The sequence below is a fragment of the Xiphophorus couchianus genome, chromosome 13 (genome assembly GCF_001444195.1).
Source record: "Xiphophorus couchianus chromosome 13, X_couchianus-1.0, whole genome shotgun sequence".
NCBI classification, from domain to species: domain Eukaryota; kingdom Metazoa; phylum Chordata; class Actinopteri; order Cyprinodontiformes; family Poeciliidae; genus Xiphophorus; species Xiphophorus couchianus.
Window position 1 is genome coordinate 19,376,747 of NC_040240.1, and position 23,349 is coordinate 19,400,095.

Consider the following 23,349-nt stretch of genomic DNA (forward strand, 5'->3'; position numbering starts at 1 on the left):
TGACTATTTCATGCATTAACAGAGTTTGACCGGACATGGACTCCCTTCCAGAACATTCTCACATGATTGGACTTGAGGGATTGATTTGTATTATTCTGTACCATAGAGAGTGAGTGGGGTTTATTGTTGTAGTTTTTTAAATCAACAATAGAATGTATATAATGGTTGAGTGTTTTAAAAAAAAATCTACAAAACAGTATTTGTGTTAATTTTGTGTTTAATGTAAAATGAGATTGAATCTGATTTTATTTATTTCAAATTATGTTAACCAGTTTTACTCTACCTAATTAAAATATTCAAATAAAAAAAATCATTTGTACTTTAAAGAAATGCAAAATTCACTGCAAACTAATTTTCATGCATTGATTGCACAAAGTACATGTAATTATTTTTAATATTTTGCTTTTTTCTCTTGTTTTAGCTGTAATATTTTAATCTGTTCTGCTGCAGCATTTAGATTACTGTATTTTAATGTTGAAACTATTTTTATGTTTATATGTATTTTAGAAAGAAATAAACGTGTAACATTTCATTTAACATTAAAAGTTTTGAGTTTTCCTTTAGTGTATGTTGTGCCTTATCCTTGAACCCAGTAGATGGTGGTACTACAGCTATACTGGTTGTAGCCACTGTGGTTCCTGTAACTGATGGGTTGCCGGTTCAAACTTCCCACATGTAACCCAGGTGTCCGCCATGACCCAATCACCTTCCCTTTAAGTTGATTCTCATGTGTGCTTCTGGGTTTTGTTTTTTCTTCCCCACCTTGCTGTTACTCACTGTTGGTTGTTTGTAACGACTGCTAATTATATTATCTAGGCAATTTTGAACTTGAATTATGAAGTGCGCTTTTTTTAAAAAAAAGGATTTAAATTATTCTTTTTATCTTCTCCTTTCTTTTTTATTTTTTCTATGAAATTGTTAAAATATAGCAAGTACATATTTAATTGTTTTCTTGTCTCTTCCATTTAGTTTATATAAATATAATGTTTACAAACCAAAGGATCCACCTAGTCCCAATGAAGAAGATCCAGCAGACATACAGCGCACCGGGTTGACTGAAAGAACCCCAACTCAAGAAATGGACCGACCAGCCAGCTCAGCGCAATATCCAGAACAAGAATACCACCCACAGCCCTGAATCCCAGCCCAGCACCAGGCTGTGGCCACAAATAGGCTAGCAAAGCAATAAATCACACCCCATACCAACACCAAGACAGACAGACAGCAAACGATACCAGACCCAAAAAATGGGGCCAATCAAAACGCAAACACCAGCCAACACAAGCACTTTCACCACTTCATACACAAATAAGCCAAAAACACAAGCCTCTCACCTTGCCGACTACACCACCAGTAGGAAGGATGCTACAGAAAAGCCAACGCACCAACTGTGAAAAAGGAAGCAGCCCCTCACAGGTCCATAAACATCCCAGCCGCCAAGTGATAAGTAAAAAAGCCAATCCTAACCTGGTACAACCTGGTTTTCATGCATTGATTTTTCTTGATTGTAGAAAATATGGTTGAATATTTTCTTCAATAATTTGTTGTGTCTTTAGTCTTAGTTATGTTTTTCTCTGTTCTGCTGCAGATGTTTTCTATTATATATTACCATGTTTCTAATGCTGGAACTAATTTAACCTCCACACATAGATATATTATTAGTGTCTTAGAAAGTTAGTAGAACATTTGCCTTTCCTGTGAAAATGTCGTGTTAGTGCTGAATGTTACTGCTGAAAATTGTAGAAACATTTGAGTTCAACTGCAGAACACTTGCTGAAATGAAATGAGTAGAAGCAGCAGGAAAAAGTTAAAAAGTGCAAACCTGTCAGCTAAACTGAATAACTTAAAACCAGTACCAACAACCCTGCTTAAAACTTTAAATGTTGCACAGAAATGCTTGCAAAGGTAAAGTATAAGGTCATATATTGAATAATTTCAGTATTAAAGAGAGTAATAGCATTTAACCCATCTAGTGCAGAAGAAAGAGTGTATAAGCTAACATTAGCTAAATAAATATTAGTGAGGCAATCCATGATAAAAATACACAATTATTTAGTTTGTTGCCAACAACGCCACCTGGCAAAGAATCAAAGAACCGAGCAAAGAATCACCAAACACCGTGACGTCACAAACACTCGTTGGATTTCCCTCCATCGATTTATGTTGATCACGGGACAGCCACAGCAACAGGGGGCGCCACCATCTGGGCCAAACGCACCACCTTCAATCCTGAGAGCTAACAAAGAAGTAAATACAAAAGTAGAAAAACCCGTTAAAAGTCCTTCACACTCGACCACCAGCACCGCACATTTAACCCTCCTGTTAAGTTCCAGGTCAAATTGACCCGTTTTAAAGTTTAATTATTTTTTTTAATAGTTGCAAGTATTTTTTTTGCATGAAACTTTTTCTATTTGTCTTAATAGGTGCACTCTACATATAAATTGAAAATCTATTCATTTTACACATTTGTACCAACCCCTACGTCTACTTTTACATAGGTACTGTTCGGGTCAATTTGACCCGGTAGTCAGGTTAAAGTGCAAAATACGATTTTAAAAAAATGTCCAATTCTATATGTTTCCTTGCAGCTATGAACCATATTTCACCACACACACACACACACACACACACAAACACACCCACACACACCCCACCACACACATACCTGCACACCTCCACTCACACAAGCCCACTTTCTCACTACTCTCTTTACTTCACTAGGAAACTGCGAGAAAGCAGGTGTTCATGTTACGCCCCTTATGAGTAAGAACTCTATCAGTAGGGGAATAATGAAAACACGGACACGATGTCACTGCTTTCGTCTCCAGTGATATAATGGAGGAGCAGAAGCGTCGCGTTCCCCTACATCCGATCAGACAAAACCAATCGAAACCCGAATGATTAAACCCTCATAACTTAAAATCTAAAAGGTTGAACTTTTCAAGAATTATAACCAAACATAGCCGGAAAAGTAACATTAAAGAAAAATACATTGTTTTTAAACTTCATTAAACTTAGGCTACCTTTTACTGTATCTGTCTGTAGCACTGAACTTGAAAGACCAAAATAATCGATCGCAGATCACTAGATCTTGTTTTCCCTTTTGGTTGTCTAAAACAGTTTTATAACCACTACATTCACACAACTTTTGATGGGAATCTTTTCTGTTCCCGTGGATAAACTCCAGCCACACTGAGTGACACTCAGCAGAAGGGGAGGAAAACATAAATATTCTCTGCATGACTCATTTCTCTTGATTTTAATCAGCGGGACAATTTGACTAAGAACAGTATGTGTGTCTCAAATACAATTATAAAGACCACCCATTAAAAAAAAAAAGTGTAATATAAAATGTTTCACCAAAGATCAATTTCAAGGAAATTATAGTTTTTTTGTGTCTAGGTTTTTTTTCAGTGGACATAAAAAAAATGTAAATTCCATTTTTTATGTCCAAATGAGTAAATGAGTGGGTTGATGTTATTGATCCTTAATTTCTGAGAAATAAAAAAAACACCATTGCACAAATATTGATTGAAATTATTAGTATTGGAGTTAATAATCAGATATAAATATGTTTTGGAGGATTTTTTTTGTTTCTGACACTATAGCATGATTAAACACTCCCAGGTTCAAATTGACCCACGAACATTTTTGCTGTACCCTAGAAACGAACATAACAGGAGGGTTAAATGAACAAGCCGGTGCTGATCGGCTCTCAATAAGCCACAGGATGGGCGGAACCAGCGGTAACTCCGAACAAAGCAGCAGCGATCATTGTGGATATACGGAAACTATAGGAAAGGTTCTGATCTGGTGGAGTGAAGAAACTGTGAAATGTTAAGGAAAATGATTATTTTAGTGCTAAAATACACTTAATCTTACAACATGTGTAAAGGTATATTAAGCACTCTTATTTGAAAAACAGGCTTTGTGTGACCCTTCAGAGAGGCCCAAGGAGACAAGCAGACGCCTTCCACTGTCTGCTTAAGAGCACACAAGGGTCATAAAATTAGCATCTCCATGGAAACGGCAGCTGGAATGTGGGAGGAAGAAACTTCAGGGGAGTCGGCGAGATTTATATCAGGACTTCGGTGCTGGGGACTTTCCCCTCTTTGGTGTGACAGAGAACAGATCACCTTTGAGTTGAACTGTAAGGAGGGGAGTTTCGCGGGTTTCTCTGGGGCCGAAAACAGGTCTCTGATTGGTTGAACAACAGAACGCCTTTTTTGCATATATTAAAGTGAGGAAACGCCTACTCAGTATAAAGTACATGTAACGCTAATATACAGAGAGTTTTTCCATCTTTTCTCCACGTGGGCGCCTTTGTCTGTCTTTATGTTCGTTTGTTTTCCCCTTGTGTGTTTTTATTTTATTTTTATGAGAAAATGCATATCTCTGTACCTCTGCAGCTTTGTTAACTGATTCATGTGTGGTTTTGTACGAATTAAACTCTGTGATCTGTGACGTCAACACGCCTTGTTTAGTTTCGTTTTACAGCTGGCCGCTGCTCGCCGAGAAGAACCCGGCTGTGTTAAGGAAGAGACGAGCCAAACGTTTTGTTCAAAGTTTTAATAAATAATTCTTCCTTAATAGAAACATGTTGCGGGATGTAGGAGATACGAATCAGAAGACAATATTAACTTTGAATTTGTGGAAAACTGGAATACTAATATTGTATTTGTTTTATTTAGATAAAGTGGAAGAAAAGATTTTACGTCTTTCAAAGAGAACTGGCACTGTATGAGAAATCTTTAGATGATCGTAAGATCCACCAGGTGGCGGTAATGCAATGACATGAATGAACGACAGTCATAAAATCCCAAAGAAGAAGAAGAAGACAAAGAAAATGGCGCATGGTCTGTTTGGTTGAATGTTCGACTGTTTCTCTAAACGAGTTTATCAACGAGCCGTTAACTGCTGCTGAAGAAACATTCACAGAGTTTAAAGAAATCATCGTCAAGTCGGAGGAAGAGATGGATGATCATCGCAGACTGCTGGATTTCTCCCGGAGGCCCCAGATAATCTTACACCGAATAGGTAGGAACCAGCAGCGTTTGGATGCAGGTTAAGGTCTAAATGTCTGCACCTTTCTGTATGAGGATCATTTTAGTAAATGTTCTTTTCCCGTATAAATGTTTTGTTAACCGGTAAATGAACGCAGGAATCACAATTACGCTGTGAAAATGGCTTATTGATGTAGAAATAAAATGACCTTTTATGGCTTTTCCTCCTTTAACTAATCAAACTTACTTTTGAAAACAGGAGAAATGTGAACAATGCAGCGCAAGGTTAGTAAAGCAAACAGCATGAAACAATAATAGTGTGTTAGTAGCTGTAAAATGTAATAATTTGTAATAAATAAATTGTAGTGGCGATTGTTTGTCAAACCAAACATCCTATAAAAGTTCAGTCAACAAGCCACTGCTGCACTGAGGTGATGCTTCGTACGAAGGTAAAAGAAGTTCAATGTCCAAAAAACTTGAAGATTGCTTTTATAGTTTATTTTTTTCCAGTTTGACAAGCAAATAACAAAGATCAAACTTTACATTAGTGATGTGTTGAGTAATGAAGCGGGTAAGACAGAGAACTCACCTAAACCTGAGCAGTTAAAGTTTTTATTTTTTAGTAATAAATCGTTGTCCCTGGTGACATAGCGAGTAACAAGCCAATCACAACCCTCTTTTCTATTTGTTTCTAGTTTTCTTTTGGATCCAGCCATTGTTTCATACAACCAGATTAATCAGAATTTATGTATCAGAATCACAAACATTTTAAACTTGTTTATTCATTGTAAAGCTTCATGTTGTTTTCACGTTGCCTATTTTACATATATTGTCCAGTTGATGTCACAGTAGAGCAAATGAAGCACCGCGGTGCATCGGCTCATGAGTCGAATGATTGGATGGAGTTCCTCAGGGCTTCATGAAGCTGCATCTCACCATCACTACTTTTCATTGTTTCCTCTCCTGCTCTGGTCAAAACCCACAGGCCCAACCCAGTGCATGCTGGTCCTATACCAGTCCCTATACTTACAGAAAATGGACCCACAGTTCTTAATGTCTAACTTACAAAAGTAAATAACAAACACAAAGCAACAAAAACTAAACAATTATTAACCTGTAAATAAACTCTGTAAATAAACCCCAAAAATATAAAGTGAACTAAAATCAAATTTTAATACAAATAAAAGTAATGATAGTTCCAAATTAAGTAATATTATTAATTTTATAATAAATAAAAAATATTTAATATCCGTTCATTTGAGAATTCTCCAATTGTCAGCTGGATTTGTCGCCTGATCTGTCTCTCTGTATACGCTCTTAAATTTTTCGGTGTGGGTTTTTTCATTTTTGTCATTTCTGTCGTAAACAATGAACGATTTCTCCCATTTACTTCAATAAAATAACGATTGCTTTTTAAATCTGTTTTCTTGTCCAGATTGCCTGCAGTGTAACATTTATTACCAGGAGAGGAGATCCACTCTGGACCAGGAGGAGTTGGAACCTCTGCAGGTGAAACAAGAACAGGAAGAGCCAGAAGATCATCAGATAAAAGAAGAGCAGGAGGATCTAAAACACCAGCAGATAAAAGTGGAAGAGAAAGAAGTTTACTGCAGTCAGGGTGAAGAACAGATTGAATTAAAACAGGAGACTGATACCTGCATGGTGGTTCCTGTTGATGAGCAAACAGACCACACTGAATCAGAACCAAACAGGAACCAAGTCATCTTCCAGGAAGCTGCTGAAGCTGAGAACCAAAATCAGGAAAGAAGAAAACCTTTCTCATGTGTCATTAGTAAAAAGTGTTTGACTTTCAAATCTGTTTTTGATGCTCATATGAGAACTCATACGGGTGAAAAGCAGTTTACATGTGTGACCTGTGGGAAAAGTTTTATTCGAAAACATGTTTTAACTAGGCACATGATGATCCACACTGGTGAAAAGCCGTTTTCATGTGTGACCTGTGGAAAAAGTTTTTTTCACAAACATCATTTAACTCGGCACATGATGATTCACACTGGTGAAAAGCAGTTTACATGTGTGACCTGTGGGAAAGGTTTTATTCAAAAACATGTTTTAACTAAGCACATGATGATTCACACTGGTGAAAAGCCGTTTTCTTGTGTGAGCTGTGGAAAAAGTTTCAGTGGAAAATACAATTTAACTGAGCACATGATGATTCACACAGGTGAAATGCCGTTTTCATGTGTGACCTGTGGAAAAAGTTTTCTTCGAAAACAGGATTTAAGTAAGCACATGATGATTCATACTGGTGAAAAGTCATTTTCATGCGTGACCTGTGGAAAAAGTTTTAGGCATAAATATGCTTTAACTCAGCACATTAGGATTCACACTGGTGAAAAGCCATTTTCATGTGTGACCTGTGGAAAAAGTTTTATTCGAAAACAGGATTTAACTCAGCACATGATGATTTACACTGGTGAAAAGTCTTTTTCATGTGTGAACTGTGGAAAAAGTTTTAGTCAAAAACAGAATTTAACTAAGCATATGATGATTCACACTGGTGAAAAGCCGTTTTCATGTGTGAACTGTGGAAAAAGTTTTAGTCACAAACAGCATTTAACTCCGCACATGATGATTCACACTGGTGAAAAGCCGTTTTCATGTGTGACCTGTGGAAAAAGTTTTATTCGAAAGCAGGATTTAACTCAGCACATGATGATTCACACTGGTGAAAAGCCGTTTTCATGTGTGACCTGTGGAAAACCTTTTAGGCATAAATCGGTTTTAACTCGGCACATGATGATTCACACTGGTGAAAAGCCGTTTTCATGCGTGACCTGTTTAAAAAGTTTTAGTAATAAACATAATTTAACTCAGCACATGACGCGTCACACAGTTGAAAAGCTGTAGAATTATGTTCCATAAATGTCCTATGTTGTATTTGTTAAATGTGATCATTATGATCTTCACATTTGGATACGTAGAGATGTTCAACCATGACACATTTTCCTTCATTGATGTTTTATTTTTCTGGTATATTCTGTATCAAAAAACAATAATGATAAACTGTATGTTATTGTATAAACTTACTGTTTATGTCAAACTGTATGTTGTGTGTGTACAACGTGAAGAGCAGAGGGCTCAGCACACAGCCCTGAGGAGTGCCAGTACTGATGCTGATAGATGAAGAGGCTTGGGGGCCCACTGACTATTTCATGCATTAACAGAGTTTGACCGGACATGGACTCCCTTCCAGAACATTCTCACATGATTGGACTTGAGGGATTGATTTGTATTATTCTGTACCATAGAGAGTGAGTGGGGTTTATTTTTGTAGTTTTTTAAATCAACAATAGAATGTATATAATGGTTGAGTATTTTTTTAAAAAATCTACAAAACAGTATTTGTGTTAATTTTGTGTTTAATGTAAAATGAGATTGAATCTGATTTCATTTCTTTCAAATTATGTTAACCAGTTTTACTCTACCTAATTAAAATATTCAAATAAAAAAAAAATCATTTGTACTTTAAAGAAATGCAAAATTCACCGCAAACTAATTTTCATGCATTGATTGCACAAAGTACATGTAATTATTTTTAATATTTTGCTTTTTTCTCTTGTTTTAGCTGTAATATTTTAATCTGTTCTGCTGCAGCATTTAGATTACTGTATTTTAATGTTGAAACGATTTTTATGTTTATATGTATTTTAGAAAGAAATAAACGTGTAACATTTCATTTAACATTAAAGTTTTGAGTTTTCCTTTAGTGTATGTTGTGCCTGATCCTTGAACCCAGTAGATGGTGGTACTACAGCTATACTGGTTGTAGCCACTGTGGTTCCTGTAACTGATGAGTTTCTGGTTCAAACTTCCCACATCCATCTCAGTTGTTGAGTCCTTGAGCAAGGCACCAAACCTGCCTTGCCTGCTGTTAGTCAGAAGTCCGATGGCGCCCATTGTGTAGCAGCTTCTGTCAGTCTGCCCTAGGGCAGCTGGGCTACAATGTAGCTTACCACCATCAGCATGTAAAGCACTTTGGCATCCTCTGCACTAGATAAATCGCTATACATACATTTACCATTGACTAAACACTTGCATTTTGTCCTTTTGTTGTGTTTTGTATTAAACTTGTCCTGTCTGACAGTGTGACACTCAGCATTGTGGAGTACCAAGGTTAAGCCCTAAAGACTTGCACAAGTGGACCATTATGGCTTCCACCTGATATAATTACATGAAACTTTATTAAAAACTGCTTTGGATTTATTTTATTAAATTGTAATGAGACGGAGAAGAAAGCGGGAGAGAAAAGAAAGGTGAGAAAAAAGTTTTATAGGGGCCCCCTCCTCTCACCCAACTTGATATAAAGGTGATCACAGAGAGGAGGGAGCCAGAGACCAAACCTGACAGACAGACCAGGCACACAGAGACAAGATCACATGTTCCCATTCTCATGTGTACACCCAGACATTCAAACCCATGTAGACAATGTCAAAATAAACAAAACAAAAATGGACGCCATACACCCACTTGCATTTCTCATACACAGAGATCCAACAACCAACCAGAACCAGGACCACCAGCTTAGGAATCATTCAAACCAAACCCCTATCCCAATTCACAAACCCAGCCTACCAACCAAAGGATCCACCTAGTCCCAGTGAAGAAGATCCAGCAGACATACAGCGCACCGGGTTGACTGAAAGAACCCCAACCCAAGAAATGGACCGACCAGCCAGCTCAGCGCAATATCCAGAACAAGAATACCACCCACAGCCCTGAATCCCAGCCCAGCACCAGGCTGTGGCCACAAATAGGCTAGCAAAGCAATAAATCACACCCCATACCAACACCAAGACAGACAGACAGTAAACGATACCAGACCCAAAAAAAGGGGCCAATCAAAATGCAAACACCAGCCAACACAAGCACTTTCACCACTTCATACACAAATAAGCCAAAAACACAAGCCTCTCACCTTGCCGACTACACCACCAGTAGGAAGGATGCTACAGAAAAGCCAACGCACCAACTGTGAAAAAGGAAGCAGCCCCTCACAGGTCCATAAACATCCCAGCTGCCAAGTGATAAGTAAAAAAGCCAATCCTAACCTGGTACAAGACGATGGTTGTTGTGAAGTCCAACATAATGAGAGCTCAGCGACCCCAACCCTGACAGACCCACACAGAGACAGGCTCACACAGAGACTGCTGGATCATCCAGACACAGGACCACCACCACCCCACTGCGATCCACCTCACAACTGAGGACAAGACGTGGCATAAAGAGCCCAAAACCATGTTGAAAATTCACAGTGCAAACATGCAGTGCATGAACCGGCCCCAAATCCAGACTACATACTGATCAGAACCCAAGTCTCAGGGTTCAGCCAGGATTCAGGGAAAATACGCCCCCAGAATCCCAAGACTACCCCAGGAACAATACGGCCACCATGCCAGTAACCCATCTCAAGCTGTAAGGAGCCCCAAACTCACCACATGCTGCCGCCAGAAGTCATTCACAGAGTCACTAATGTCCCTCCCCAGATGAGGGCCACAGACCCCAGATGCCCAAAACCTAGACCCGTACCAGCAACAATGTCCCACAGGACGGCCAGGTTCTCCAGAGTCGAGCAATTATGTGTATAAATCCAGATTTTCTTCTTTTAGACAAATAAAAAGAAAGCCATAAAAAATGTAATGTTGATATAAAGTTACATTTGTTAAAATCTGAGGGTTAAAGCATAATTTCTGTCATGAGGGGATTGATCCGCTTGACCCACATACAGAACAAACATGAAGCCGGTGAATCAGTTCAATACAGTTTATTTTGTCCAGAGAATTGAATGAAATGTGAATCTTGTTCCGGAGTCCACTGTATAGGATCGACTGCATCCTGGAGGAGGGAAAGGTGAATGGTGAGTCTGCGTTCTTGAATTGAGACTGAAGGAGAGGATTTAATTACTTACTTGATGAGATGCAGTTAATCTGCCAGGGAGGAAGAAGCGTTGGGGGCTGCTGGAGTCGAGGCTGCTTGTTGGTGGCGTGTGGAGTCTCAGAGTTTGGTGTAGATCGCTGGTGGAGGTGGTGTTGGAGGGCGGACAGGTAATCGAGCAAACGGTGACCAGAGGAGCGAGCCTTCGCCGGTTCCCACACAGCAGACCGACCTGAACCGGATCTGGCATTCTGCTGACACATCTGGCAAACCTCTGGCATGGCAAATTGGATGTCAGCCAGACTCAGGAAAGATCTGGCAGTGATGGCACGGTTCACATGAGGCATGCCTCACCTGGGCCAGATCTGTCCAAGCCAAATACAGGTTAGTTACTGAAGTAGTCATGTCACCATGTGACAATTTATTTTGTCATAAGTCATTTTAGGAAATCAGTTCTTAAACAAAGTTATAAAATGATAATATTTATAATTGATAGAAAAGTTATAATCAATTTATTCACCTCTGTTTATTAGCTCTAATTGAACATTTTCATTAATGGTTGTGCATTCTCAAACATATATACAATAAAATCTTTGATAGGTTTCTCTTTGAAACAAGATGATATTGCAACTTATGCTGTTATTTGTTTCAAATTATATTAACCAGTCTAACTCTACCTATGTAAAAGCTTTATGAAGATTTTTTTAAAAACGTTTTACTCTATAGAAAATGAAATATTCACTATAAATTAATTTTCATGCATTAATTTTTCTTGATTGTAGAAAATATGGTTGAATATTTTCTTCAATAATTTGTTGTGTCTTTTGTCTTAGTTATGTTTTTCTCTGTTCTGCTGCAGCTGTTTTCTATTATAGATCACCATGTTTCTAATGCTGGAACTAATTTAACCTCCACACATAGATATATTATTAGTGTCTTAGAAAGTAAGTAGAACATTTGCCTTTCCTGTGAAAATGTCATGTTAGTGCTGAATGTAACTGCTGAAAATTGTAGAAACATTTGAGTTCAACTGCAGAACACTTGCTGAAATGAAATGAGTAGAAGCAGCAGGAAAAAGTTAAACAGTGCAAACCTGTCAGCTAAACTGAATAACTTAAAATCAGTACCAACAACCCTGCTTAAAACTTTAAATATGGCATAGAAATGCTTGCAAAGGTAAAGTATAAGGTGATATATTGAATAATTTCAGTATTAAAGAGAGTAATAGCATTTAACCCATCTAGTGCAGTAGAAAGAAACTACAGTATTATTAAAATACCGGTAGAAAATTCAAATAGATAAAACCGTTAAAAGTCATTTACACTCGACCACCAGCACCGCACAATTAAAAGAACAAGCCGGTGCTGATCGGCTCTCAATAAGCCACAGGATGGGCGGAACCAGCGGTAACTCCGAACAAAGCAGCAGCGATCATTGTGGATATACGGAAACTATAGGAAAGGTTCTGATCTGGTGGAGTGAAGAAACTGTGAAACATGTTGCGGGATGTAGGAGATACGAATCAGAAGACAATATTAACTTTGGATTTGTGGAAAACTGGAATACTAATATTGTATTTGTTTTATTTAGATAAAGTGGAAGAAAAGATTTTACGTTTTTCAAAGAGAACTGGCACTGTATGAGAAATCTTTAGATGTGATGATCGTAAGATCCACAAGGTGGCGGTAATGCAATGACATGAATAAACGACAGTCATAAAATCCCAAAGAAGAAGAAGAAGAAGACAAAGAAAATGGCGCATGGTCTGTTTGGTTGAATGTTCGACTGTTTCTCTAAACGAGTTTATCAACGAGCCGTTAACTGCTGCTGAAGAAACATTCACAGAGTTTAAAGAAATCATCGTCAAGTCGGAGGAAGAGATGGATGATCATCGCAGACTGCTGGATTTCTCCCGGAGGCCCCAGATAATCTTACACCGAATAGGTAGGAACCACCAGCGTTTGGATGCAGGTTAAGGTCTAAATGTCTGCACCTTTCTGTATGAGGATCATTTTAGTAAATGTTCTTTTCCCGTATAAATGTTTTGTTAACAGGTAAATGAACGCAGGAATCACAATTACGCTGTGAAAATGGCTCATATACACGAAGCTGAAGTTGGTTTCCGATTCGGAAAATGGCTAAAGGGTTATTCCACCTAATTTTTCACTAGCTTCCGCATCTTATTCGATTCTAGTTTAAAAACTACAACACCTGGACTCTTCAGACCTGAACTGGATTATTCTGCTCTAACAGCAGAATATTCAGAACCATGTTAGGGATTTGTGAAACCTTTTTCTAATTAGTTAAACTTCAATAAAGGTTGATTTCACCACTTTTTGGATCTCTTTCCCTAACATTGATTTAGATTATTCCACACAAGGTGGGAAAGACTCTTATTTATATGAAATTCTTTCACTCTGTCTAAAGTAAAATAGCTCCTGTTTTTGTTTTGAAGGTTTCATAAAGACCATGTGAGGAAGAAGTGGGGAATGTCTTTAAGGAGAGACTGATTCACTGCACTGATGAATCTCAGCTGCTGAATCTCTCTTAAGCTCCTCCTCAGCTGGAAAACATGAATAAAACCTATATAGATATTATGTATATATGCATGTCCATATAAATATGTGTAGTTTAATGCATATTATTCAGCATTAATAATTATTTAAGCATCTTTATCTCTCTGATTGTATTATTTTGTGTTTGTATATTTATATAAATATGTATTGATATTACTAAATAATATATTAAAAAAATTATGACTGGTTGTGTGCTTTGTAAAATAATCATAATACAGAAATATCAACACATTCTATTCTGACTCTATTCTGTTTTCCCCACTAAGAATAGTTAAATATGCTCAACCTTATATCAGTCATTCAAAAATACTTTAAAAATAATTTCCTTGTAAATGTTGCTAACCTTTTAATAAGGTTTACAGAAAAATTGGTGAATATCTGTTTAGTATTTAGCGAGTTATGATTGATAAATGCGCTGATACGTCATTGAGTCTGTTAAACATAAAGCTGAGTGGAACGGTCGACCGCTCCAAGATGGCCGCCTTAAATCTCTTCAGTAACAATAGGCAAGAGCGGTCCATGAGGCGTTTATTTATAGTTTATGGGGAAAAGGGCACAGTGACGTATGGGCAAAGGTGCATTCATGGGCCCAATATGAGTGGGAATTTACAGTTTCTTTATGTTTACGCCGTTTTCAACTAATACACCAAACGGTTACATAGATAAAAGAAGTTCAATGTCCAAACAACTTGAAGATTGCTTTTATAGTTTATTTTTTCCCGTTTGACAAGCAAATAACAAAGATCAAACTTTTCATTAGTGATGTGTTGAGTAATGAAGCGGGTAAGACAGAGAACTCACCTAAACCTGAGCAGTTAAAGTTTTTATTTTTTAGTAATAAATCGTTGTCCCTGGTGGCATAGCGAGTAACAAGCCAATCACAACTCTCTCTTTTCTATTTGTTTCTAGTTTTCTTTTGGATCCAGCCATTGTTTCATACAACCAGATTAATCAGAATTTATGTTTCAGAATCACAAACATTTTTTACTTGTTTATTCACTGTAAAGCTTCATGTTGTTTTCACGTTGCCTATTTTACATATATTGTCCAGTTGATGTCACATTAGAGCAAATGAAGCACCGCGGTGCATCGGCTCATGAGTCGAATGATTGGATGGAGTTCCTCAGGGCTTTTAAAAATGTGGACTAAAATGAAATTTGAATATAATTTATAGTATTTGTTTAAAATCCGTTCATTTGAGAATCCTCCAAATGTCAGCTGGATATGTCGATTCATCTATATCTCTGTCTACGCTCTTGAATTTTCAAATGGTTTTTTTTTCACTTCTGCCTGAAACGATTTACTTCAGTAAAGTTAACAATTACTCTTTTTCTCTGTTTTCTTCTCCAGATTCCCTGAAGTGTAACGTTTATAACCAGGAGAGGAGATCCACTCTGGACCAGGAGGAGTTAGAACCTGTGCAGGTGAAACAAGAACAGGAAGAGCCAGAAGATCATCAGATAAAAGTGGAAGAGAAAGAAGTTTACTGCAGTCAGGGTGAAGAACAGATTGAATTAAAACAGGAGACTGATACCTGCATGGTGGTTCCTGTTGATGAGCAAACAGACCACACTGAATCAGAACCAAACAGGAACCAAGTCATCTTCCAGGAAGCTGCTGAAGCTGAGAACCAAAATCAGGAAAGAAGAAAACCTTTCTCATGTGACATCTGTAAAAAGCGTTTGTCTTTCAAATCTGATTTTGATGCTCACATGAGAACTCATACGGGTGAAAAGCCGTTTTCATGTGTGAACTGTGGAAAAGGTTTTAGTCTAAAACAGCATTTAACTCAGCACATGATGATTCACACTGGTGAAAAGCCGTTTTCATGTGTGACCTGTGGAAAAAGTTTTAGTCAAAAACAGGATTTAACTCGGCACATGATGATTCACACTGGTGAAAAGCCGTTTTCATGTGTGAACTGTGGAAAAAGTTTTAGTCGAAAACTTAGTTTAACTGAGCACATGATGATTCACACAGGTGAAAAGCTGTTTTCATGTGGGAACTGTGGAAAAAGTTTTTGTCAAAAACGGCATTTAACTCAGCACATGATGACTCACACTGGTGAAAAGCCGTTTTCATGTGTGAACTGTGGAAAAGGTTTTAGTCAAAAACAGAATTTAACTCAGCACATGATGACTCACACTGGTGAAAAGCCGTTTTCATGTGTGAACTGTGGAAAAGGTTTTAGTCACAAACAGCATTTAACTCGGCACATGATGATTCACACTGGTGAAAAGCCGTTTTCATGTGTGAACTGTGGAAAAAGTTTTAGTCAAAAACAGGATTTAACTCAGCACATGATGATTCACACTGGTGAAAAGTCGTTTTCATGTGTGAACTGTGGAAAAAGTTTTAGTCGAAAACTTAGTTTAACTCAGCACATGATGATTCACACTGGTGAAAAGTCGTTTTCATGTGTGAACTGTGGAAAAAGTTTTAGTCGAAAACTTAGTTTAACTCAGCACATGATGATTCACACTGGTGAAAAGCCATTTTCATGTGTGAATTGTGGAAAAGGTTTTAGTCGAAAACAGCATTTAACTCTGCACATGATGATTCACACTGGTGAAAAGCCGTTTTCATGTGTGAACTGTGGAAAAGGTTTTAGTCAAAAACAGGATTTAACTCGGCACATGATGATTCACACTGGTGAAAAGTCGTTTTCATGTGTGAACTGTGGAAAAAGTTTTAGTCGAAAACTTAGTTTAACTCAGCACATGATGATTCACACTGGTGAAAAGCCGTTTTTATGTGTGAACTGTGGAAAAGGTTTTAGTCAAAAACAGGATTTAACTCGGCACATGATGATTCACACTGGTGAAAAGCCGTTTTTATGTGTGAACTGTGGAAAAGGTTTTAGTCAAAAAGGTAATTTAACTCAGCACATGAGGCGTCACACAGTTGAAAAGCAGTAGAAGTATTTTCCATACTTGTTCTATGTTGAGGTTCACTATAGATCTGATTTGGTTTAAAACTAGAATGAAAGACTGGAGGGGTTTCATGTCTATTAAGCTGAAAATTGTTGTATTTGTTAAATGTGATCATTTGGATACTTGGAGATGTGCAACCATGACACATTTTCTTGTTCTTTTTGGTATATTCTGTATCAATAAACAATAATGATAAACTGTATGTTGTTGTATTAACTTACTGTTTATGTCAAACTGTATGTTGTGTGTGTACAACATGAAGAGCAGAGGGCTCAGCACACAGCCCTGAGGAGTGCCTGTACTGATGCTGATAGATGAAGAGGCTTGGGGGCCCACTGACTATTTCATACATTAACAGAGTTTGACCGGACATGGACTCCCTTCCAGAACATTCTCACATGATTGGACTTGGGGGATTGATTTGTATTATTCTGTACCATAGAGAGTGAGTGGGGTTTATTTTTGTAGTTTTTTAAATCAACAATAGAATGTACAGAATTGAGTGTTTTCAAAACATCTGCAAAAATAGTATTTGTGATAGTTTTGTCTTTAAAGTAAAATGAGATTTCTTTCAAATTATTGTGACCAGTTTTACTCTACCTAATTAAAATCTTTTCAATTGAAAGAAAACTCATTTGTACTTTAAAGACAATGCAAGATTCACCACAAACTAATTTTCATGCATTGATTGCACAAAGTACATGTGATTATTTTCAATATTTTGCTTTTTTTCTCTAGTTTTAGCTGTAATATTTTGCTCTTTTTTGCTGCATGCATTTATGTTGAAACAATTTTTATGTGTATTTATATATGTATTTTAGAAAGAAGTTAAAGTGTAACATTTCATTGAAGATTAAAAGTTTTGAGTTTTCCTTTAGTGTATGTTGTGCCTTATCCTTGAACCCAGTAGATGGTGGTACTACAGCTAAACTGGTTGTAGCCACTGTGGTTCCTGTAACTGATGGGTTGCCGGTTCAAACTCCCCACATCCATCTCAGTTGTTGAGTCCTTGAGCAAGGCACCAAACCTGCCTTGCCTGCTGTTAGTCAGAAGTCCGATGGCGCCGATTGTGTAGCAGCTTCTGTCAGTCTGCCCTGCTCAAAAAGACAACCATACACAAGTTATTTCAAAAAGATGCATTACAGAAACTACTGCCGATCAATTTATTCAGGCTGTTCCTTCAACTGCTATACACTCCTGTACTTCTCTGAGTGATTTAACAGACAAGTTTATTTTTACAATTCAGAAGGTTATTGACACCATTGCTCCTGTTACTACAAAAGTAATCTCTGGGAAACGTAAACCACCTTGGAGAAATTTTGAGTCAGTTAGAAAAGGGGAAAAAAAAGAGTCCCGGAAAGCAGAACGTCGGTGGCGTAAAACTAAAGTACAAACCCATTTAGATATCTTCAAAGATAAACTGAGAAATGCAAGAGTTTTTGTTTTTTTTCCAAATGTCATCTCTACCTCTGTCAACAACTCTCGTGCTCTGTTCTTGATTGTTGACAGATTGACAAATCCACCTTCTTCTGTTAACTGTAAATGTTTCTCCTCTGAGGCCTGTGACAAATTGACCACCTTTTTCATTAATAAAACGGTGAAAATAAGGGAGACAGTGAACTCCTCTGTGTCTGTTGTTAGAAAACAATTAACTATATTTTCCACCAAACAGGACTTACCTAGGATCACAGCAAAAAGCCCAGTGTTAATTTAACTCCCACAGAGTGGATTTTAACACTTTTTCAGTGTTTATATAGTCCACACTCTTCAGAGTTAAATTAACACTTTAAATATAGTTAAAATTTTAACACTTTATCAGAGTTACTTATTTAACTCACAAAACAGGGTTCATCCATATAATGGATAACACTGATCCAAGAACAAAATGTACCACTTTTAGTGTTGATTTAACACTTTCAAGTGTTATTTACTCCAAAAAAAAGTTACTTTATGATTATGATTAATTATAATAATTATTAAGAAAAAACATTTGACACAAGTACATCAATTTTGAACACTTTATTTTTGCAGCTGTGTTTCCAACATTTTAAATTGTGGTACGATGAACAAGCATTCATTAGAAACGCCATAAGAGTTTTGAATATCAAAAGGCTTATGAAATTTAAGTTTTCTTTACTAAATGCCTTTCTTCACTTTGAACAATCCTGAAAGCATGATGATGATCATCAAATGTTTCTGTGAATAGCTGTTTAGGTAACAAAAGAAAGGTATTGTCAACTAAAAGTACATCACTTATCTGACAAAACACTGGCATCTCATCTTGAATTGTGCTGCAAACAGCAAGTCCTGGTCTGTATTCAACACCCTCAACTCTAACCCAGCTGGTTGAGAAAACATCTCCTGATGAAATCATTTGAAGCATTTCTTTGTTGACCACATCTTCATCTTTAAGTGAAAATGGTTTGAGAGGCCCATGCTCATTTTCTTTAATACTTATTGTTTCCCAATGATAAGCTGTGGCCATCTGATGCTTTTTTGCAAGTGATTTGGTTATATTTTTAAAGTTTTTAAAATATTCTTTAAACATTTTGTGTTTAGCCTCAAACCTCATAGACCACATATGTAACAATGGACCTATTTACCTAATGGAAGATGGATAGTGGATCATAAAATGATGCTTAGGTATCAAATTTCGATGTGAATATAAGAACTTAAAGAGTCTATGGTGTTCAACAATCAAATGCTTCAAATATATCGTCATACCCATAGTGAGAATAGGAGAAAAGACAATGTTCACAAAATGTGCTTTGAATAGCTCATCAAATGCTCCAAGAGAACCGTTTGTCTGGCATGGGATGAGGCACTTATCCATGACGATGTAGAAGCTGTCAGTCTTGCTTCTCTGACGCCCAACAGCAAGGAGGTATGGCTGCAGACCCTGTTGACCCCGGAGATGCTCCTCTAAACTGCAGCATGACTAAAATTAAAAAGATATACACCAAACATAAGAAACAAAACATACAGCTTTACGATACACGTTACATCGAAAATAAATGTAATTATGCCCAGACATCTTCAAAGCTGTCATTCAAACATCTGTATTTATGCATGTCTATAAAAGGAAATAGACAGATAATTTTGCATATTTTAAATTTCAATTACCTTATGAAAGACAACAAGTCTCTCAACTGCATCACTTGCACTGATTTTTGGAGACTTCTGTCCTCCTGGTTGCGGTGGAAGGAGATGTAAGAGAAGTAACAGCGAGGCCATTTCTTGGTCATAGCCTGAGGACAAATTTATAAAAGTTTTCAGATATAATATCAGAACTTTATGAGTACTCTGAACAGTCAACTATCTTCAGATATATCTAGGTACTTACTAGATGTGTTAGCAGACAAAAAATATTGTTACATTCTTAGCAGACATTGAGTTATTAGGATTCTCAGGTTTTTGCTTCTTGCGTGGTATCTCATCCATTAGTATTGTTGATGTTGATGCATTTGAGTCGAAGCTCGAGTCAGACTCAGAAGCAGATGACCATTCTGAGAACTCTGAAGAAAGAGACAATAGACATCAGTGACATTCTTTGGTAAAATCTGTATAACAGTTGATTTAATTTGCTTTGGTATCTCACCATCATAGCAGAAAACTGTCAGTACCACATTGCCTTGTCTAAGGAGGTCACTGAATATTTCTTCGTCAACTTCAGTACCTGGTTGCATGTAACTTTGCCTTCAGGTGGCAGGCAAAATCGTTCAATGACTGAAAAAACGAGGCAAGATTTAGAGCCTAATTCTGTAATTAGCTGGATTTTTTTAAACTAACAGTTATTTGATATGGATCATGTGATTAGTATGAAACATATTAATGAAAATACAATGGATTACTCTTTTTACTTACCACAAATGTGTAAAATATGTGTTAAATAGACATACATTGAAAAGAATAATGCCCATGCCCCACACAGGTGTTAAATAAATAACAAACCTTTCTCATGAAACTGTTGCCTTGACTTTATACCCACAAGTTTATTCCTAAAGGTCTTTTATGTTTTTGCTCCTGATCTTTTACAAAAAATTAATAAGTCACTCTCCTCTGGAGTCTTCCCTCAGGCTTTAAAGACAAGTGGTTATGGGATTTTTTACGGGATAGAAATATTCAAGTAAAAATAGGATGTCAGTTTTCGAAATTATGTAAAATAGAAAATGGAACACCTCAAGGAAGTGTGGTAAGTCCAACATTATTTTCAGTTATGATCAACGACATTTTTAAAGAATTATCCATCGGTTTTGGTAAGTCACTTTTTGCTGATGATGGAGCATTATGGAAAAGGGGAAGAAATGTGGACCATCTTATTGTTAAAATACAGGAAGGTATAGATAAAGTGGGTAAGTGGGGAGTAAAGTGGGGCTTTAAATTTTGAAAAGACAAAAGTAATGTTTTTCACAAATAAAGTAATAGGGGTTGAAAAAAAGTTGTGTTTATATGGGAAAGAGTTAGAAAGGGTTGATTGGTTTCGTTTTTTGGGAGTAGTTTTTGATAAGAAACTAACTTGGGGAAATCACATAGAACATATTATGGAGAAGAATAAAAAGGTTCTAAACATTATGAGGTGTTTAGCTGGGTTGACATGGGGTGCGAATTTCGATTCCCTTAAAAATATATATGTGTCTCTAATTAGATCAAGAATAGATTATGGGAGTGTGGTGTATGGATCAGCAGCTAAAACTAGGTTAAAAAAGTTAGATGTTATTCAAGCCAGAGCACTGAGAATATGTTTAGGGGCAGTTAAATCAACACCAATATGTGCATTACAAGTAGAGTCAGGAGAAATGCCATTATGCATTAGAAGACAGCAACTAATGGTCAATTATTGGATAAGTTTAAAAGGACATAATGCAGATCACCCGGTTAAGAAATTATTAGGAGAGTGTTGGGAAAGAGGAAAGAAACAAATGGATAGTTTTGGGTGGGTTGGGGATGATAGAGCGAAAATTTTTAATGTATATTATAAGGAATTTAGTCCAACTGTATTGTGGCCTTTGAGACCGACATGGACTTGGAAATATATTAATGTAGACAGAACACTAACAAATATTAGGAAAAGGAACACATTAGATACTTGCCAAGAATTTTATAATCAAATGCAGAATAAATATATTGAATATTTGCAAATTTATACGGATGGGTCGAAAGACCCTAAAAGTGAAGCAACCAGTATAGCCATAGTGATTCCTGAATTAAAGATTAGTATTTCAAAAAGAACATCTGATTATTTGAGTGTATTTGTGGTAGAACTAGGTGCTATTTTAGTAGCTTTAGAATGGGTGGAGGAAACTGATAGGAATAAAATAATAGTTTGTAGTGACTCTCTATCTGCGTTGACGAGTATCGGAAAGGGACGTACAAAAAATCATCAAAATATTTTATGAGATTATGGCGGTTCATCATAGGATATGTGAACAAAATAAAAATGTTGTATTATTCTGGACTCCTGCTCATGTAGGTATTATGGGGAATGAAAGAGCAGACAGGCTGGCGAAGGAGACAATTAAAAAAGATGATATTGATATGCAAATAAAGTTATCTAAATCTGAAGGCAAAAGTATAATTTGGAAAGAAAGCAAGAAGATATGGGAAGCTAGGTGGGTAAATAAAATAAATGGAAGACATTTATTTAGAATACAAAATACAGTCGATGTAGAAAGGATCAGTGGATTAAACAGGAGGGAAGAGATAATTATAAATAGAATAAGAACTGGGCATAGTTTCCTAAAAGGAACTCTTTTTAAGATGGGGAAACACCTTACTGGTTTATGTAGATGGTGTGATGAAGTAGAAACAGTGGAACATGTTTTGATTAAATGTAGGAAATACGCAAGTCAAAGAAGATTATTAAAAACAGAACTAGGTGTTAGTAGGGAATTGAAATTTGACAAGGTGATCGATCAGCTGAATAGTATTGAGGGGAAAAAGAAGATTTTTCGTTTTATAAAAAACACTGGGATTTTTAAGAGAATTTGAGGAGTAGATGGTAGGAGTCAATAGAGGGCAGTAGTGCAACATAATTGGATGCAAGCTGCCGTTAAAATCTAAAGAAGAAGAAGAAGAAGAAGACAAAGAAAATGGCGCATGGTCTGTTTGGTTGAATGTTCGACTGTTTCTCTAAACGAGTTTATCAACGAGCCGTTAACTGCTGCTGAAGAAACATTCACAGAGTTTAAAGAAATCATCGTCAAGTCGGAGGAAGAGATGGATGATCATCGCAGACTGCTGGATTTCTCCCGGAGGCCCCAGATAATCTTACACCGAATAGGTAGGAACCAGCAGCGTTTGGATGCAGGTTAAGGTCTAAATGTCTGCACCTTTCTGTATGAGGATCATTTTAGTAAATGTTCTTTTCCCGTATAAATGTTTTGTTAACCGGTAAATGAACGCAGGAATCACAATTACGCTGTGAAAATGGCTTATTGATGTAGAAATAAAATGACCTTTTATGGCTTTTCCTCCTTTAACTACACGAAGCTGAAGTTGGTTTCCGATTCCACCTAATTTTTCACTTCCTTTCGCATCTTTAATAGACTCTGGTTTAAAAACTGCAAGAACTACACTCTTCAAAACCTGGACTGGATTATTCTGCTCTAATAGCAGAATATTTAAATCCATGTTTGGGATTTGAGAAACTTTTTTCTGATTTGTGAAACTTTTATCTGATTTGTGAAACTTTATGTAACAGACTGCTGCAGAAGATCTTTCCTTCCAACAACCATCTCCATCTACAATAACTCTTGGAAGAATTCATGAGTAACACCAACATTTAATTTCCCATTAGGATTAATTAAGTGGTTTTGAATTAGAATTGAATTGGAATTTTAAAAAACTGCATGGAACAAGTGTGAATAGTAATCTAAACTTTAGTGAAGTTTCACAAATCCCAAACATAAATTAAAATATTCTGCTATTAGAGAAGAATAATCT

General features: G+C 36.8%; 4 protein-coding genes across 4 annotated transcripts in view; 2 read left to right on the forward strand and 2 right to left on the reverse strand.

The window, feature by feature from the left end:
• Positions 1 to 23,349, reverse strand: part of LOC114155762 (gastrula zinc finger protein XlCGF8.2DB-like) — a 723,567-nt gene that overhangs the window by 581,851 nt on the left and 118,367 nt on the right.
• The window catches only part of LOC114155785 (gastrula zinc finger protein XlCGF57.1-like), a 338,725-nt gene that overhangs the window by 197,096 nt on the left and 118,280 nt on the right, over positions 1 to 23,349 (reverse strand). The gene's annotated exons all lie outside the window — the stretch shown is intronic.
• Positions 6,696 to 8,036, forward strand: LOC114155818 (gastrula zinc finger protein XlCGF8.2DB-like). The gene is made up of 2 exons (XM_028035929.1): positions 6,696 to 6,852; positions 7,189 to 8,036. The coding sequence occupies exons 1-2, from the start codon at positions 6,837 to 6,839 to the stop codon at positions 7,872 to 7,874; spliced, it is 702 nt and encodes a 233-aa protein (XP_027891730.1). The 5' UTR covers positions 6,696 to 6,836; the 3' UTR covers positions 7,875 to 8,036.
• LOC114155799 (gastrula zinc finger protein XlCGF57.1-like) lies at positions 12,753 to 17,284 on the forward strand. Its single transcript, XM_028035908.1, has 4 exons — positions 12,753 to 12,842; positions 14,825 to 15,202; positions 15,455 to 15,994; positions 16,079 to 17,284. Exons 1-4 carry the CDS (start codon positions 12,779 to 12,781, stop codon positions 16,390 to 16,392), a joined length of 1,296 nt encoding a protein of 431 aa, XP_027891709.1. The 5' UTR covers positions 12,753 to 12,778; the 3' UTR covers positions 16,393 to 17,284.

Coding starts and splice junctions, on each gene's coding strand:
- LOC114155799 (XM_028035908.1), top strand. CDS start 12,779: ATGGATGATCATCGCAGACTGCTGGATTTCTCCCGGAGGCCCCAGATA. Junction 15,203..15,454: donor TCACATGAGAACTCATACGG/GTGAAAAGCCGT, acceptor TGATTCACACAG/GTGAAAAGCTGTTTTCATGT. Junction 15,995..16,078: donor ATGTGTGAATTGTGGAAAAG/GTTTTAGTCGAA, acceptor ACTGTGGAAAAG/GTTTTAGTCAAAAACAGGAT.